Source organism: Paroedura picta, chromosome 9 (genome assembly GCF_049243985.1).
Source record: "Paroedura picta isolate Pp20150507F chromosome 9, Ppicta_v3.0, whole genome shotgun sequence".
NCBI classification, from domain to species: Eukaryota; Metazoa; Chordata; class Lepidosauria; order Squamata; family Gekkonidae; genus Paroedura; species Paroedura picta.
Window position 1 is genome coordinate 49337300 of NC_135377.1, and position 17486 is coordinate 49354785.

The 17486-nt window shown below is 42.0% G+C and overlaps 1 protein-coding gene across 1 annotated transcript in view; it reads left to right on the forward strand.

The window, feature by feature from the left end:
* Positions 1 to 17486, forward strand: part of MTCL1 (microtubule crosslinking factor 1) — a 95335-nt gene that overhangs the window by 13094 nt on the left and 64755 nt on the right. The window contains 2 exon segments of the mRNA XM_077352750.1: positions 590 to 814; positions 3359 to 3517. Coding sequence (XP_077208865.1) covers positions 590 to 814; positions 3359 to 3517 — 384 coding nt within the window.

Sequence of the window (17486 nt, forward strand, 5' to 3'; positions counted from 1 at the left end):
TTTTGGGATATGTACAAGTAAATGTAGTGCTAGAATACAGAGGGAATAACAGCTGTGTATGGACTCCTGCTAGCTTTGACACCAATCTTTATATTTACATTCAAATATTAATGTTGCAGAAATTCTTAGAGTTAGAGTGTAGTGTAAAATAAAAACAACCAATATAAATGTGTAAATTGAGTGTTCTTTTGACACAAAATAATAAAAAATGTTAGTCAAGCAATACTTATTTTAGTTCTAGGCTGAAAGTAACAAATTATAGCATCTGACCTTCTGAGAGATGTTTCCTAGTCTAACTCAGTTTATAATTATTGTGGTAATTAAAATGAACACAGCAACCATTGGATATATATAGCTGTGTATAGTGGAGATAGTAAAGGATAAAATGTTGCCGTTCCAGTAATTTCTGAAGTTTCAAGTTTACCATCAGTATCAGCTTTTTCACCTTGATTTCAAGATAATCTCAGTTGGACTATTTTTCCTGGACTCCATCCACAGAGAATAGAGATTGTAATGGTGGATTATTTGTGCATATATTACAAGGTCAAGATCAACAGGTGGTATTTAATAATGATTTGGGTTTTGGCAGGATGAGCTGGATGAACTCAGAGCTGAAATGGAGGAGATGCGGGACAGCTACCTTGAAGAAGATGTTTATCAGCTTCAAGAACTTCGCCGAGAGCTGGATCGTGCAAACAAGAACTGTCGCATTTTGCAGTATCGACTCAGGAAAGCAGAACAGAAAAGCTTGAAAGTTGCACAAACGGGTCAAGTGGATGGGGAACTAATTAGAAGCTTAGAGCAAGATCTAAAGGTAAGTGAAGCATTTATGTGTAACAGCCACAAATCTGCAGGAAGCCTGTGCATGAACATAAAATTCCATGTGGGGACCCATGAAAAACTTGTAGGGAAGGACCTATGCTGGTCCCTGCAGCCTCCAACAGTTTTTCTGACTACCCCTCTCCCCACTACCACCCAGCTGTTGCTACTGTGGTTGGGCCTCATACCCCTCCTATTGGCCTGCCTGGCCTGACAGTGGCATTTAATGCCTATATTTGCCAACCTCCAGGCGTGGCCTGAATGTCTGGAATTTCAGTTGGTCTCCAGACTACAGGGCTCAAACTCCTGGAGAAAATGGTGACTTTGGAGAGTGGACTCTATGGTATCACACCCCAGCTCAGTTCTCTCCCCAAACACCACCCTCATCATGCTTTACCCCCAAATCTCCAGGAATTTTCCCATTCATTGCTGGCAGTCTAGTTCTGCCCTTGCCACTGCTGCATTCTTTTTTTCTTCTTTTTCTTTTTGCAGTCTCTACCTTCACTGCCCCACCTTGCTGCTTTCTTGTGGTACTGCTTAGACATGTGCACCTCGGACTGCTTCGTCCAAAATGTCAGAATCAGGGCTGTTTATTCCCATGATCTCCTGTCTGTAGGGTGGCATCTGCATGCTAGACCTGAGAGTGAGAGTCCCTCCCTGCTTTGGCAGTTTTCAGGTTTCCACTGTCTCCATGGCCCGGGGGGGGGGGGTGAGGGGTTGAGGCTCCAAACTTTCAGGGTAGCTTTAGGAGCCTCTTCTCTGACTCCTCCACCAAGTTTCAAGAAGATATAACCAGTGGGGTCCAATGCTAGGTCCAATGATGAGAAAAAAATAGACTCTCTGTTCTGATCATACATTCTCACCTTTGCAAGTAATGGCCCATTATGTCCTACGGTGAAGATCAGAATAGAGAGTCTGTTTTTTTCTCAACTTTGGAAATAATGGAGGTAAGATGGAGGCACCTTATTTAGGAGCTCCTAGAATTGGACCTCCTGGTCCAACCTTTTTGAAACTTGGGGAGGAAGTTAGAGAAGTAGCTCCTGAAGCTACTCCGAAAGTTTGGGGCAGTGGTTCTCAACCTTGGGGTCCTGACCCCAATTGGGGTTGACTTGCCCCTTCCATGGGATCACCCGGTTGGTGGCTGCAGTGGCGGCATGTGGCGATAGCAGGCAGCAGTGGGCAGTGGTAGCCAACAGCAGCCAGTAGCGTGTGGTGGTGACAACTGGTTGTGGCGGAGGAGCCATGGCACTGGCCGCCTCCAGATTGTTGTGCGCCTGCCGCCACAGTTGGGAGCACAGCGTTTCAGTGGTTGAGAACCACTGGTTTGGAGCCTGTAAATCAACCCCCCACCCCTAGGCCATGGTAAATGCAAAAACCTGAAAATTCTCATTAAAGTCAATGGCACCATTGACTTTAATAGCTGAATCACTTTGGAGAGATTTGACCGAGGCCAGATCTCAATCAGCTAATTCGGACAGCCCTGTAACAGTCCAAATTGGATTCTTCTGAACCCAAAACAGTCTGAATTTCATTTGGGGTGCACATGCCTAGTACTACTGTGTCCACTTACTTACACAGCTTACTCAACTACAGCACTTCTGTCACCCCTCTCGCCACCTTCTCCCTTCCCCACCTCTTCTACTGTTACTAAATAGTATGTGAGCAGAAGAAAAAAGTCTCAAGCTGGATGGCAAAATGATTTATTCCAATTAAAACAATGTTCAAAACAATTTCAAAGCGGATTCCTAGGTATAGTCCATTTTCAATATCTTCATCAGTGATATTCTCAATATTGTTAATAATCTTCTCTAATTGTATTCTTTTGGGTAATGAAATTATAGAAAATAACTTAGTCTCTGGTAATATTTTGCTTTGTGTAGTTCAATTCCCAAATGGTCATATAATATCCAAATTTGTAGGAATCTACTAATATTAATATCACAATGTGTAATTACTCTTAAGTGTATCTTTACCACATAATAATGGTTCTATATAATTGGGAAGAGCCACTATGGGTGGAGTGATTTCTGGGGTTGTCTGGGTGTTCGGACACGATTTGCACTCTACGGGCCAATCCGAGCACAGCCCGCCCCCAAAACCCAGCCGCAAGGTGCACTCACAGTCTTGCAGCCACACACTCCCCATCAGCCACCAAGGCCTGCCAGCCCACTGCTACACCTGGCCAGCACTGGCTGTGGTGGCACTGGCCACAGTGAGGCAGCAGCAGTGAGAAGGCAGCGGCAGCAGCCAGGGCAAGGAGTGCCAGCCACAAGGGTACCAGGCATGCCCTGCTGCCTTGGGAGGGGAAGGGAAGAGAAGGGAAGGGAAGTCGCTCCATGCCTGGCCACAGCTGCCTCTCCACATGCCTGCCACCTCCCTTCTGTTCCTTTTCCTTTTTATGATAGCTAGGGTCCTTTCCTTCTTGCCATTTGTTCTGTCCCATGATCTTCCCAGTTCTCACCATTGACTCCATCTCTCTATCTCATCCTACTGTGTATAGCCGATGTTGACATTGTGTTATATGTGCTCTTTTAAATAGGTAGCCAAAGATGTATCTGTCAGGCTGCACCATGAATTGGAGAACATGGAAGAGAAGCATGTTAAAGCAGAAGATGAGAATGAACTTCTTCGTCAACAAATCATTGAGGTGGAAATATCTAAGCAAGCGTTGCAGAACGAGCTTGATAGAATGAAAGAGGTAAGATAACCAAGTAACTAAAGAAATGCTTATAAAAAGAATTCTGGAAAGCATTTAGCTCATTAATATGCCTAATTCCTCTAGTTAGAATAACTGGCACTGAAAAGCTCAGTTTTGAGACACGGGTTGGATCCCCACGAGCCCTTCTTTATGTGGAAGATGTGTTCCACCCACAGCAGGCTTATGGAGATTGGGGGTGGGAAATGAAGTGAAATTCACAAGGTATTTCTGGCTGCACAAATGACAGAGCAACAGAAACATACCACTGTTACAGAATCTACCTATTATAGCACTTTGTTAACTCTTTCATAAGCATTTGTGGAACTGTGCTTGCAGGTGTTTTCCTTGCATGCATCGTTCTGAGGAATCAGTCCTTTTTCCTTCCATCTATAATGTTTGCAATCTAGTATCTCACTGTTCCTGATTCAGCCATTGTCTTGCTTGGCAGGGGGGTACATTCCTGTTAGTGCAGGTCACATCTTGCCTCCATGACTGCTCAACAGATTATTAGTGCTACTGGTGATGCGTGCATGAGTGTTCTTTGTTAGATCAGAGCATATTTTCATGCTGTTTCTTCTTTTCAGAAAGCTGTTTGTGTTATCTAATTTTCCCAGAGTAGCATTGAATACAGTGTGGTATTAACTGAGACCTGTTGGTCTCTGCTTCATTCCCCAAGGATTTGGAGATGCTCCTGCCAAGTAATAAGAGAAACTGATGTTATAAACAGATAAAATGTTGTATTTGAGGCGTAATGATATTGACATTGCACATGAGGCACATCAAGCACAGAATATGCCTTTTTATTTACCATGTTAGAACTGTAGTGGTTGATGATGGGCATATGACTTGATAAAAAATGAAAACCCTACAGAGCTCTCCCCCTATCCCATCACATCTTTGGTCCTGCACCAGCTCAGAAAACATTGACATACCTGGGTCACTTTAAAACCAGATCGACCTGGAATATTTAAACGTGAAGAGGTAAGGTATTTATTTTCTGAGCTATGGCCAGATTTAGAGAGCTGGCGTAATTTCTTATTTAATCTTTCAAACAATGAGTCAGAGATAACTAGTCCACAGCTTTATTCTGTTTTATAAGTTTGGCAAAATGTCCCTAATATTTTTGTGATTTTGATGACATTTTGCTGGAGCTTTAAAATATAGTAATGAAAAGGCAGTCTGTTGTGTACTTCTGTTATTGGCCTGTTTATATAGTTTTGGTCTAAGAATAATGCCTTAAAGATGTCTTGATTTGATGCATGGCATAACTAGTAATAAGGAGTTGTATAGCTTTGTGGTTTTCATCTGCGCTATTGATCTACAAGAATGCATTTGTTAATTGATTACCTCGTGTTTTGTTGAGTTAGTTGCCATTACAGAGTACATGACTTCTTTCTTAGTCTCTTAATAACAGACTCTCAAAATATGCGGTAAAAAATAAAGAGTATGTAATAGAGTAACATAAGTTAGTAAAGTAAAGCACCCATAAAAAGCAATTACTTGTAAAGTAATATCTTAATGTGTTCTTGTTATTAAAACATGCAGATACTCTTAATACAAAAGGCATAGGAAAAAGTGTCAGGAGTGTAGATCTATGAGTGACAATGCCCTGTGAAACTCCCTGGGTCCCTCTGGCCATTAACACATGGGAGGTGTTGCACTGTCATGCTGCCTGGTTTCCAGCTCGGAGCAGGTCACCCTGACTCTTCCTGGTACCACACTGGGGAGTCTTGGGCCTACTTCCCCCTGTTCACCCCGGATTTGTGCTCACTGCGGAGGAGCATGGACCTTTAAAAAAATGTATAGGAACATGGGATTGCGTAACAACGCAACAGCATGCTCTTACAAATAAAAAGAAATGCCCCTGGTGGTTCCATCGTGCTGCGCAGTGTGGCAAAGCTGTAGGAGGCATTTATTTCTATTTTTAAGAATGTGATATTGTGGGTGAGGGTAGGGAGAAGCCAGGCCAGTCTGATTCTTCCCCTTCTGGATGGCCCAGCCTGACATACATCCCGATGAGGCCCATGGCAAAAAAGGGAATGCAGGTTTATCCATGTTCCCTTGTCATGGGTCAACTGAGGGCCTGAGTGATGCCAGGTTAGTTTCAGCATTAGACCCTCCAAAACTGTCCTCTTGGAGCTGGTCAACATTGTTGATTCTAGCACCTGAGTCCTGTTCTGGATCACTGTCTGTGCAATTGGTTCTGACGTCTAAGCAGGCTCCATGCCCTCCTAAGACAGCCTCTTTAGTTATCCATGCCTCTGAACCAAAATATCCTATATCCGTATCTCCATCTATCCCAGCCCATTCCTCATTGGAACTACAGGCAAAGAGGCAGAAAAAAGTAAAGCATAAAGAGAAGGCTGCCTCTGCTCCCAAGTATTGTAGATACCTGTTGCCCTCACTGAGATATTCCTCTGAGGAGCAAGATTCTATTTTGGTGCCTCCACATACCCTTATCTTGATTCCCTGGCTGGGTCTCTGTTGGGATCTGAAGAACACTCCAGTCTTCTGGCAGGGCAATGAATACAATCTGAACTGACCATGCCCTTATCATGGCAATGAACTGGGCCCTCTTACTAAATATCACCAGCATATCTTCAGCATGGGCCTGAAAATCACCCTCAGCAATCCCAGATTTCACCTCCCCCTGTACCAGTTTTTAGTCATGACTTGAGTCTTGGAAGCCCACCTTCCTTTTGTACCCCCTAATGTGGACTCTGAGGATGAAGGATAGTGGTATCCCATTATAGCTTAGAGAGTACATCAGAACCATCTTCTGATGAAAGTCTTGGTGTTGTTTTTCTGTCCATCTCTTTGTGAGAGATGCTGTGTTAGTGTTCTTTTGGCTGATAAACAAGTTTTTCCATAGGGATGGAATGGAAAGTTCCTCATACTGTTATTAGGATGATGGTTTCCTCACAAGGCCTTTACAAAAAAACCCTAATATAGATCTTGAGGTGATGAGACACTCTAGTGAATTGGCAGCCCATATTCTTGAAAAATATATTTCTAACTTAGAGGAGGAAAAAACCTATAACCTTCTTTTCTATAACTGGTGTGGTGTAGTGGTTAGAATGTCAACTAGGAACCCAGGATGGAATCCCCATTCTGCCATAGAAGCTTGCTGAGTGAATTTGGGCCAGTCAGCTGCTCTCAGCTTAGCCTGAGGAGAATTATGTAGGCAACTTTGGATCTCCATTTTGGGTGGCATATGAAGATCTCCTGCTATTACAGTTGATCTCCCGACAACCAAAATATTTTTCACTGGAGAAATGTCTGCTTTGGAGGATAGAATCTATGGCATTATACCCTGCTGAGGTTCCTTCCCCTCCCAAACCCTGACCTCTTCAGGCTCTACCCCCAAAATCTCTAGATCAGACTTTCGCAACCTGGGGTTTCCCAAATGGGTGGGAGTAAGTAAGTAAGTCACATTATAACATGGGAGCTCTCTAGCAATCAAAGAATTTGCTAGAGGTTTGGGGGAGTGTGTGAATGTCTATGGAAAGGTACTAAAATTGGATTTTATGGAGGAGCATGACTTTCTCACCTCCTGTATCCCACAGTGGTCCAGAATCCCCCTTGAAAGGGGATGCCCCAGGAACAGTATTGGGAGGATAGGATAGTGAAAATCTCTTCCATTCCCAATGAGGAAGGAGGTGTGCACAAACAAATAAAAATGGCAGCTGGGGGGACACACACCCAAATGCAAGGATTTCTCCGTTGGGCAGCCCTGAATTAGAATCTGCCTTAGAAAATGAAATCGATGTCACTGGGAAATCCTTAACTATGCGGCAAGTAAGCACACAATTTGGGTCTGCAGCTAGAAAGTGCGGAAACAAACAGAAAGTGCAGCACTTTAAAAAGTCAACAGCGAGGAATATCACTAGTGTGGAAACTGTCACGGTCTTTTCCTTGTGGTGGATTGTTCATCTGGCAATGGTAAGTTCGTGAGTTCGTGGACTTTTTTTTGCAGTAGATTGCCACTGGAAGACTTACCAGAATTCATGCAGGAGACATTTTCACTTTCTGTATTCTGTAAAATGGTTTTATGTCAGAGGACACTTGGTGGGAAGTAAACTTGCTTTCATCTTGATGAAGTGTTGTGCTAAGTGTTTGCAGTTTGTTGCTGCTTTGTTTTATGCTTTGAGTATGGAATAAATATATTTTAAATAAGATACAATATGGCTAAAAATAACCCATTCTAGGACACCCACTAGCTAACATGTCTTTCTCCTAACTCCACATTTTACAAAAAAAAAATTGACAATGCATGAAACCTGTTTCTCTTTCTCCGGTAAAGTTGCGAGATTTTTACAGCTGCCTAGTGTGTGTTTTGGTGCAATCTTTGCTTGTCCCAGCAAAGAGAACAGGACAGAGGGCAGTGGTGAAGTTCAAGTAGCTTTGGAAAGTGTAGCCCTGTTCAAAGAGACAAAGCACAGGGAGGATTAGGGATGGGGTAGCAGCTGCAGAATGATTTGACATGAATGTTATAAGACAGTTTAGGAAGAAATGAATGAGATTGTGTAATCAGGAAGAAAGGAGGATTTATTTTCTGTGCAACAGCCATATTGAGCAGCTGAAAAATCTGTCTCTCGAGATGGGGGAGGCTGTGTGAAAGCATAAGGATCAGCAGGGGAGCAATGCTAAGGCATCACGTTCTGTGGTTAGGGATTATGACCAAACTTATTCTATATAAGGCTTACGTATAATAAATTTATAAATGGAAGATCATGAATGTACAAAAAGCCAAGTAAATTTGACACTCTAGCTTTTCTGCACTCGCTCCCATCAATAGAACATGCACATTGAAATACTTCCCCATGTGGCACTTACTTCAGTTCTGCCCGATGATGCAAGTACCATTGAGGAAATACAAGGCATGATGGAAATGCCTCTCTGCCCCTATCACAAAATCCCTTCTGTGCTTATGTGAGGTTTTCCATTTAGAGCATTTTGTGATGTCAGACTCACAACATCTTAGCAGTGTTGTGGACAGAAGAAGCCAGAGCCAGAGACCAAGCCAACTTACTAGTCAGTTGAATAAAGTTGGAAGTATTTGAAACATGCTACTACCACTTGATGATTGTGTGAGCTCTTATTCTAAATAAGTTCAAGACCACAGTATTCTGTGCTGCATGACCTTTATCTTTGGCTCATAAATACTAAATCTTTTCAGTTTGTATCTACACAATAGTAATGTGATCTGAGTATCTGAATCACTTTTCCATGTGGTGGAGAAAAATTGGAGGCAGGGTGTCTAAGCAACAACAGATAGTTTTCTGAGATTTTTAAAAATCTTATGAAGGCTCCCAGATTGTGCATTGTTTGTAGCAGACACACAAAGAAAGTTTTCATTGCCAGTCAGTTAAAGCTTCCTGTAGCATTGCATTAAAAATACAACAAAAGCAAGGGAAAAGAGCATTCACAGTGCTTTTTAGTAATGCCTTTGTTTACCAAAAAAGAAGTTTCTTTATAACTTTTGAAGAAATATGAAACTATCAGAATAAGCATTAAATTTTATATTGTATGCATGGTGCTTTAAAGGGTACTGTAACCAGAGGCAAGTTCCTACTCTCAGGAGTTCACCACTTAATTATAAGGAAGAGGAGGGAAGTGGAAACTGCTTTCATAACCTTAGCTGTTTTTCTGGGGAGGGTTGTGCCAAAGGCTTTATGGGGGAAAGACTCTTTTGAGGAGAGACTTGAAAACAAGTGAGCCAGATGTGTATTGAGGAGTGGGCAACAGAAAGAAGGAAAGCAGAGGAAGAGTTTCTGTGGAAATGCCAAATGTATATGTTGCCTCTCCAAGCCTGGTTGAGCTGAACTAATAAACCAAACCGATCAACAAATAAACCAAGACAATTTTAAAAATCCATTTAAACAAAACTAACATAAAGAGCAACAATAAAAACAAATCAAGTCAAGTCAATAAATATATTTAAAACATTCCAAGCTAGTTTAAATAAGCCATGACAAATAGGGCTGTTTAAAATGAATTAGTAAAACTCCTGTCAGCTAGGAGCAAACCACAAAACAGATTTTAAAAAACAGGTAGGTTGACCTGAGACTAAAATCATGGAAAACTAGGCAGAAGGGAAGTTAAACAGGACAGAGGAATCAACTGCATGAAAAGTGTCTGAGACATCAGAAATGTGGGGCTACAGTAGAGATTTTGGATTTGGCAGTAAAACTTTGATTTTGGGTAGGGAAGTTTTAGTAAAGTTAAGAAGGTAGAAGCCAAAGTTTGTGCAGCATGCTGTTTTTATCAAGCATTCTTTCCATTGCACTCAGTTTTTCCTCACAGTGATCCAGTGATAATGATAAAAGGTTAAGCTGACAGATTTATCCATTGACCCTCTTTTATTATTAGGCAGATCTTCAAATGAGCCAATTTAAGAGTTAAACATTTTCCACAGAGATTGTGATTAACAATTTAAAAGTAGTAGAAGAACAATAGAGGAAGAAGTGAAATAATGTTGGATCAGGCCAATGACCCATACAGTTGAATACTCTGTGGCCAAAACTGTGCTGTCATGATGTCCACCAGTGGGGCCAGAACTCCAGAAGCCTTCCCACTGTTACTCCCTAAGAACCAAGCGTACAAAGTATCTCTGTCTCAGACATAGTGTTCCATCTGTATATTGTGGCTAATAGCCACTGATAGACCTCTGTTCCGTATGTTTATCCAATCTCGAAGCTGTCTATGCTTGAAGCTGGTACCACTTCCTGCAACACTGAATTACTCCTTGTTTGCAGGTTCTTTTCCTTGCATGTATAGTTAGGATTGGGAAAGACCAGCACCTCAGACATTATAGAGCTGCTGCCATTCAAGGAGACTGGATGGACTATTGTTCTAATGCAATATAATTTATTCAGTCAATTTGTACCACACAGTTCTCTTTAATTGGGACCCAAATGACTTTCATTATTACTGTTGCCTCCATTTTTTCCTCTCAGAAATCCAGTGAGGTACTTTAGACTGAAAGAATGTGACTGGCCCAAGGTTTAGTGACTGTCCATAGGACAAGTAGGGATTCAAACCTGGGTCTGCCAGATCTCAGTCCAATAATCTTAACTACAACTATACAATGTAATTCTATAATCCTTAGGGAGTCCTTCTTCCTAAGTGGTACTTATCAAAGGTGGCAATGCAAGTAATCTCTTAGGAGGCACCAAGAAGTAGGGCTATCAGCCTTCAAATGGGATCTGGAGATCTCCTGAAAATGTAACTGACTTCCAGCTGATAAAGTTCTGTTCCCCTTGAGAAAATTGTTGTTTTGGACATTAGATTTTGTGACATTGTATCCCCCTAAAGTCTATCCCCTTCCCAAATCCTGCCCTTCCCAATCTCTTCCACCAAATCTACAGATATTTCCCATCCAGAGTTGGGATTTTTGACTGATTCTAATGCCTGTATCAATTTTTTAATTTTTTTACTCTAATTTATATATTCTTATATAGAAATGCTTTCATAATGATTTGCAACTATGTTAAAAATAACAAATGACCAGCCTCCAGATAGGACCCAGGGATCCCCTTGAATTACAGTTCATTGCCAGACTATAAATATCAGTTCTCTTGGAGAAAATGGCAGCTTTGGCAGCTTTGGGCTCTATGGCACTGAACCCCACCAAGGTCCTTGGGTCTCCCCAAGCTCTGACACCAAGTCTCCAGGAGTTGCCCAACTTGGATCTGACAACCCTAACCCGTCATCCCCTGTCAGTGGCCGGGGAATCTGATAACCCGAGATGTAGCCAACAATTTTCACCCCCACCAAAAAACCCAAAAAAACAAGAAGACCAGCTCATCTAACCTCATGTTACAAAAGCTCAGTCAAAGAGCTGAGTCTTGAGCTGCTACTGGAAGTATCTAAAGGAGGGCAGTGAACATTATGGGAAAGCAAATTCTTAATATGTGTACTGGAAGTGGAAGTCTTCCATATGTAGAAAGTATTGATTAGATTAGTTTCAGTGGGTCAAAATTGTAACTTCTGTTGTTGTTCCAAAATGGAAATACTAATCTTCAAAAAGATCCATCAGCAATCTGTGAAACAGACATTTTGTGGATTGTTTATTAACAACTAGGAAAAGACTTGTTTTATTAATGAGAATTTCTTCAGATCTGTGAGTACAGATCAAGAGGTCAGCTCTGCTTGGTATACCTATTACTTGAATTAAACGACTCCTCCTTCTCTCAAGGATTTCCTAAATGAATTCCTATAGTTGAACCCCCACAAAAATACGTTTTTGTTCAGAACACTGAATTTTCTTTTTTAAGTGTTTGGGGACTGGTGAATGCAATCTTTTCAGTATTGTTTTGTGATGCCTGCAGATCCGAGAAAACAAAGGATTCAGCATAAGAATTATTCAAGAACCTGAATGGTGTACAAAGATTTTAAACTTAAAACGAAAAGAGTGGAACAAACAAAGCCAACCACACTGGCATCTGCTTTGGATGTAGCTTTGAAATGTTTTAGCTCAGTATTTGTGTTAAATGAGATCTATTTTCACAGTGAGCGATTATTAGGAAACAAGGAATGATTTCCTTTCTTCACAGTTTCTATACTAATGGAATACTCAAGCATCTGGAAAAGTTTTTCATGTGGAAAGCATTTTAATTTTAAGGTCAAAGGGCTGTGGGAACAGTTACACCCTCAGTTATTTTAAAAATGCATTTATCCATTTCTGGGTTTTTTTTCCCCAGGCTCATTTTGCTTTTTTAACACCTGCCCTCAAAAGACCATGAAGCATCAGAATATTGTTTCCCTTTTCTGGTAGTTTTTGGATGAAAACAATGGCTCAACACAGGGCCATGAAAGCATATACGGGCTATTATCCACTGCTTTGTTAATGAATGAATAATGTAGCAGAGGAAAAAAATTAAATTTCCAGATTGACCCTTTTGGAAACAAATACGTGACAATCTTAAACACTTTTATATTTTTCTCACCCAAATTATATATTTAAGTGTCCTTTCTGCATAGCGGTGAATAAATATCATTTTCAATCCTTGATTAAACAGCAGTCTTGGATTTTTCAGGCCTTAAGTAAATGTGAAGTTTTAACATCTGTAGCTAAGATCCATTGTGTTTGGCTGGAAATCCATTTTCTGCTATCTACTTGTCAGAATAGTTGTCAGGAATTGTTTTGTAATAATCCAGCCCAGGACCAAGATAGAAAGACTTTGTAAAACCTCATTGTTTATATATGTCCAAAGGAAGTACTTTGCCTTGCCTTCATGATTAACAAAGGTGAATGCAAGTATAGCATTTCTCAAATCACTCCTTTGTATCTGTCCGGACTCTTTGCAGGCAGCCATTGAGCCAGGCTAGGCATCTGGTAGGCACTGCACTGTGACTGGAGTCCATCCATCTGCTTCTCCTGCAGTGTGACCAACAGCTGCAGTGACCATTGTGCATCTCAGTGTTCTCTCAGTGGGTTGCCAACTCTCTTGATCTTGCCTGACTACTACACCATTGCAGCCTAACCCTTCTCAATTGCATGCTGTGAGTGGAACAATTCTTCCTGTGACTCTGATGTATCAGTGCAGCTTATTATTAAGATGCAAGAGACTTGCTAGATCAGGTGAGTTGGCAAACACAATTCTTATGACTTGGTTTTTTGTATCTTGTGTTGCTGATGGGAAAACTTCTTATTCAGTATTCATAGGAGGAATGCAACAGAAGTCCATTACGGAAGCAACATGGTGTTCTGAAGGGGGAAGAAGGGCAGGGGAGGGTGGGGAGAGAAATGGCAGAATTTCTTCCAGGCTGTGCTCCTCAGACCTGCTAAGGCTGCACAGCTTGCCATCTGATTAAGGAGTGAGCACACAATGATGTGTGATGCCAGCACAGCGGGCCTTCCCTCCCAACCTGGTCCTGCTCTCTCACCACTGCTCCCCGCTCCTTGTGGGCCTTGCCACCTTCCTTTTGCCCCTGGCCCGAGGAGTGCATCTCCAAGAAGGTTGCACAGAACATCAGAGAGGGGGGCTCCAAGACTGCCATCTGGCCAGCTGGTTGGGAGGCCAAGAGGGTCTGGCTAGCCACTGTGCCTATCCAGGGGTGAATCTGCACTTACTTTCTTTATTCCATTGTCAATCCTGTTGAATTCAGATCGCTTTGAACTCGGGTCTTCTTCTCCCCCCCCCCCCATTGAAACAGGAAAGTCTTCTGCATGTGGTTAGGGAGGCTCAGAAGGGGGGGGAGGCAAGCCTCTTTCTTTCTTTTCTTGAAGGGTGGGGGAAGAGGAGCCAGGCAGGGAGCATTTTTCTTTTCTTGGAGGGGTGGGGGAGAGGATCGAAAAAGGCAGAGGAGGGAGGAAAAATCCAGGACCGACAGAAGTTGAGAGAAATTAGGGGCTTCTCCTTTAAGGCAAGCGTGTCACATGACCAGGTGTAGCCTATCAGAGGTTCTCTACCACGGAGCTTTCTTTCCCAAATGGATATTCAGGATTAAAAGCAGTCTGAGATATCACACAATAAAGGTAGGGTCACTCCGAATCAATCCTTCTTGCTGCAGAAAGAAAATTTAAATTGCCCCCAATCCAAATGGAAATCACATCCTGTGTAAAGGGCATGGACTGAATTGATCTGGGGTTGGAATAAAAGCTCTGTGCAGTTTACACCCAGGACTAGGAGAGAGTGGGGCACATCCCATCTGAGAGCTGCTTCAGCAGGCGGGGAGCATCTCACAGGGGGCCAAAGGGACCACCAACAGAAAAGGGCTGAAGTGCACCTTGAGGCAAACTGGGTGTTCCATAGAATCCTTGCACATGCCTGTGGCTAAACAGATGTTGCAATTTTTTAAACCAATGGGGGGAATCCTGGGAAAGCTGTTGGCTGGAAACAAAAGCTAGACTAGGGCACACCCTCCCCAGCAGCAGCAGCCTTTCACACTCAAACCACAGCTGGTCTTTGGCTTCTCTGATGCGAGGTTTTCCCAGAAGCAGAACTTCTGCTTGGCAGCATTTCCTGCTCATTGCACTTGTTGCGGAGGTCTTGATTGCATCTGTCCTCTGCGATTTCAACATTACATTTTCTGCACTAGGAAGCATTTGGAAATGATACTCCTGAACTGTTAGGTGTACAAAAGTGAAAGCTATAACAGTCTCTTAACCACCCCTGGGCATTCAAAAATAACCGCTGGATTATTGCTAGACTCTGAAAAATAACTACACAGTTTGTTGGATCCTACAACATTTTTCTGCTTCATCTTCCTTCACAAAAAGGAATGTGTCTGACAAAGTGTTCCACACATGAAAACCTGTAGCCAGAAGGAAAAGTAGCTGGTTTTAAATGTTCTCCTCGGCACAAATTTTGTTGTGCTACTTCAGACCAACATGGCTAACCACCCGAAACTTCTTTCCTGAGAAAAAGACTTCCTCTAATGGAGAATACTGTCAGGCAAATTTACCTTGATGGAAAATGAGCTTCCTCTGGGGGTGGGGGGAATTATGAGAATTGGATTGTCATGGAAGATGAATGTGAAAGCATCAAACATTAAAACTCCATATTTTGTAATGTTTAATGTTTCCACACAATCTTCCACAGCAATCCAATTATTGCAATCCTTTTTCCCGGAGAATGTGTGGCTAACCCAACATCACTCAGCAAGCTCTCACGACATAGTAGGGGTTCAACCTGAGTCTCCCGGATCCTAGTACAACCACTACCCATGCTGGCTCCAGAGTTGCTGGGATGAATAAGAACAGAGAGTGGCAATGAGCCCCACAGAGTGCAGAAGAGGACAATGGATGAGGCAGTGCTCACCAAAGTGAGGAGTATACTTGTTAAGAAAGCTCCTTGGCTTCTTGCTTTTCTGCAACTGTGCTACTTCAGACCAACCTAAAAGCAAAAACACATCCAAATTTCACTGAAATCAGAAGAGGCTGCATGTTGCCTGGCTATCAGTGTGTCACCTGGATTCAAATACAGAATTATAAATAAACTATACATTATTAAAATACATTATTAATAATACTGTGGTGCCCTTAAACTGTGAAAAGTTTGGACTTAAAGTCTGAAACTTTCCTTTTTCCCCATATCCTCTTCTGAGAGAATCTCACTTGTGTATATCTTCCAGATTTCTCTGCAACCCACACGTAGGAAGTATGCTTAGGTGGGTCTTTGCTGATGACATACAGAACATCTGAGGGATGAGCTGAAGCAATATGTGGGGCAGGCCTATAGGAGACTTCAGGAAGTATCACTGTGTGAAGCTAAACTTACTCTTCCTGTGCAAAAGAAACTACCCAGAATTGAAAGAGTCAAATGGTGCCTTAAAATAATCTCACCTCCTCTTCTCCTTCCCACTTAAATTGTGCTGTAATTTCCGTATTACAAATGTTTTGGATGGAAACTGAATCCTCATTATTTGGCCTGTGAAGACACTGAGACAAACATGATCTCATTGGTGCATACTGTAATTGCTGACATCCTCATTTGAGGAATGTGAGGTGTGGATGGATTATCTAATATGATGTATTTCTAAATGTTTCTAGACTTTATTAACTGCTGCCAGAACCTAACAGTGGACACGTTTGTTGCAGCGACTAATATTTAGTGTTAGGAACTGTAAAGAACACAGAAGAGATAATGAGTCTGTATTGAAAGGGAAGACAGAGGTAAAAAAAGGAACAGTGGTAAATAATGCCTTTGAACGGCAAGGTAGAAAAAGATTCATAAATATTTTTTTCAGACAGCTGAGAAACATTAATTTATTTACTTCACATCCTGTTTTTCTTCCCACTGGAGACCCAAAGTATCTTACATTGTTCTCCTCTGTTCTATCATCACAACAACCTTGTTATGTAGATTAGGTTAAAAGGTATGTGTCTACTGCCAAGTCACCCTGCAAGCTTTCATCACAGAATGGGAATGCAAACCTCGGTCTCCTAGATCCTAGTCTGTCACTTTAACCACTACATGAGACACGTCAGTTTATTCTTCAAGTTCAAGTGGCAGTTTTCCTATCAAATAAACCCAACACGTCCTATATATTGCTTAGAATGGTTACTGAAACAAGTGAAAATAGTAATCATTTACTACAGAAGACATACTGCTTAGATATATCTGGTGCTTATATCTGGTGTATATCTCAGGGTGTTCTGAAACTTACATGGTAACTTTTCCTTGTTAGTACTCCAAAATGTCATGTTAGGGTTAATTATTCCCAGATATCGTTCTATGAGCAAAGTCCTACATTTATGTGACCTTCTGTTTATGGTTTTGCTCCTGGCTAAACAATTCAAGCATAATTTTTCCATGACTTTACATAGTTATCCCATGAAAAATAAATGTAACATCTAAGTAGGCCCTTTAGTCACATGAAGAACTGCTCTATAGTGATTGCTTCTCTTATTTCAGTAATTCCTGTGTGCTGCTTATGATTTGAGTGTACAGATGAGCATTATGTCAAATATGTTTCAGGCTGTTGCCCTACCCCAGTATCCAAGGAAGCAACAGAAGTGAGTGTGTACAGTGTGGTGTACAGCTGCTTAGTATGCCAGTTGTCAGTGGTATAGTGTTGTTGTTAGGTGCGAAGTCATGTCCGACCCATTGCGACCCCATGGACAATGATACTCCAGGCCTTCCTGTCCTCTACCATTCCTTGAAGTCCTTTTAAGTTTGCAGCGACTGCTTCAGTGACTCCATCTAGCCACCTCATTCTCTGCCGTCCCCTTCTTCTTTTGCCCTCAATCACTCCCAGCATTAGGCTCTTCCCCAAGGAGTCTTTCCTTCTCATGAGGTGGCCAAAATATTTGAGTTTCATCACCTTCTAAGGAGCAGTCCGGGCTGATCTCCTCTAGGACTGACCAGTTTGTTCACCTTGCAGTCCAAGGGACTCGCAAGAGTCTTCTCCAGCACCAGAGTCAAAAGCCTCAATTCTTTGACGCTCGGCCTTCCTTATGGTCCAACTTTCACAGTCATACATTGCAACTGGAAATACCATAGCCTTGACTAAATGCACT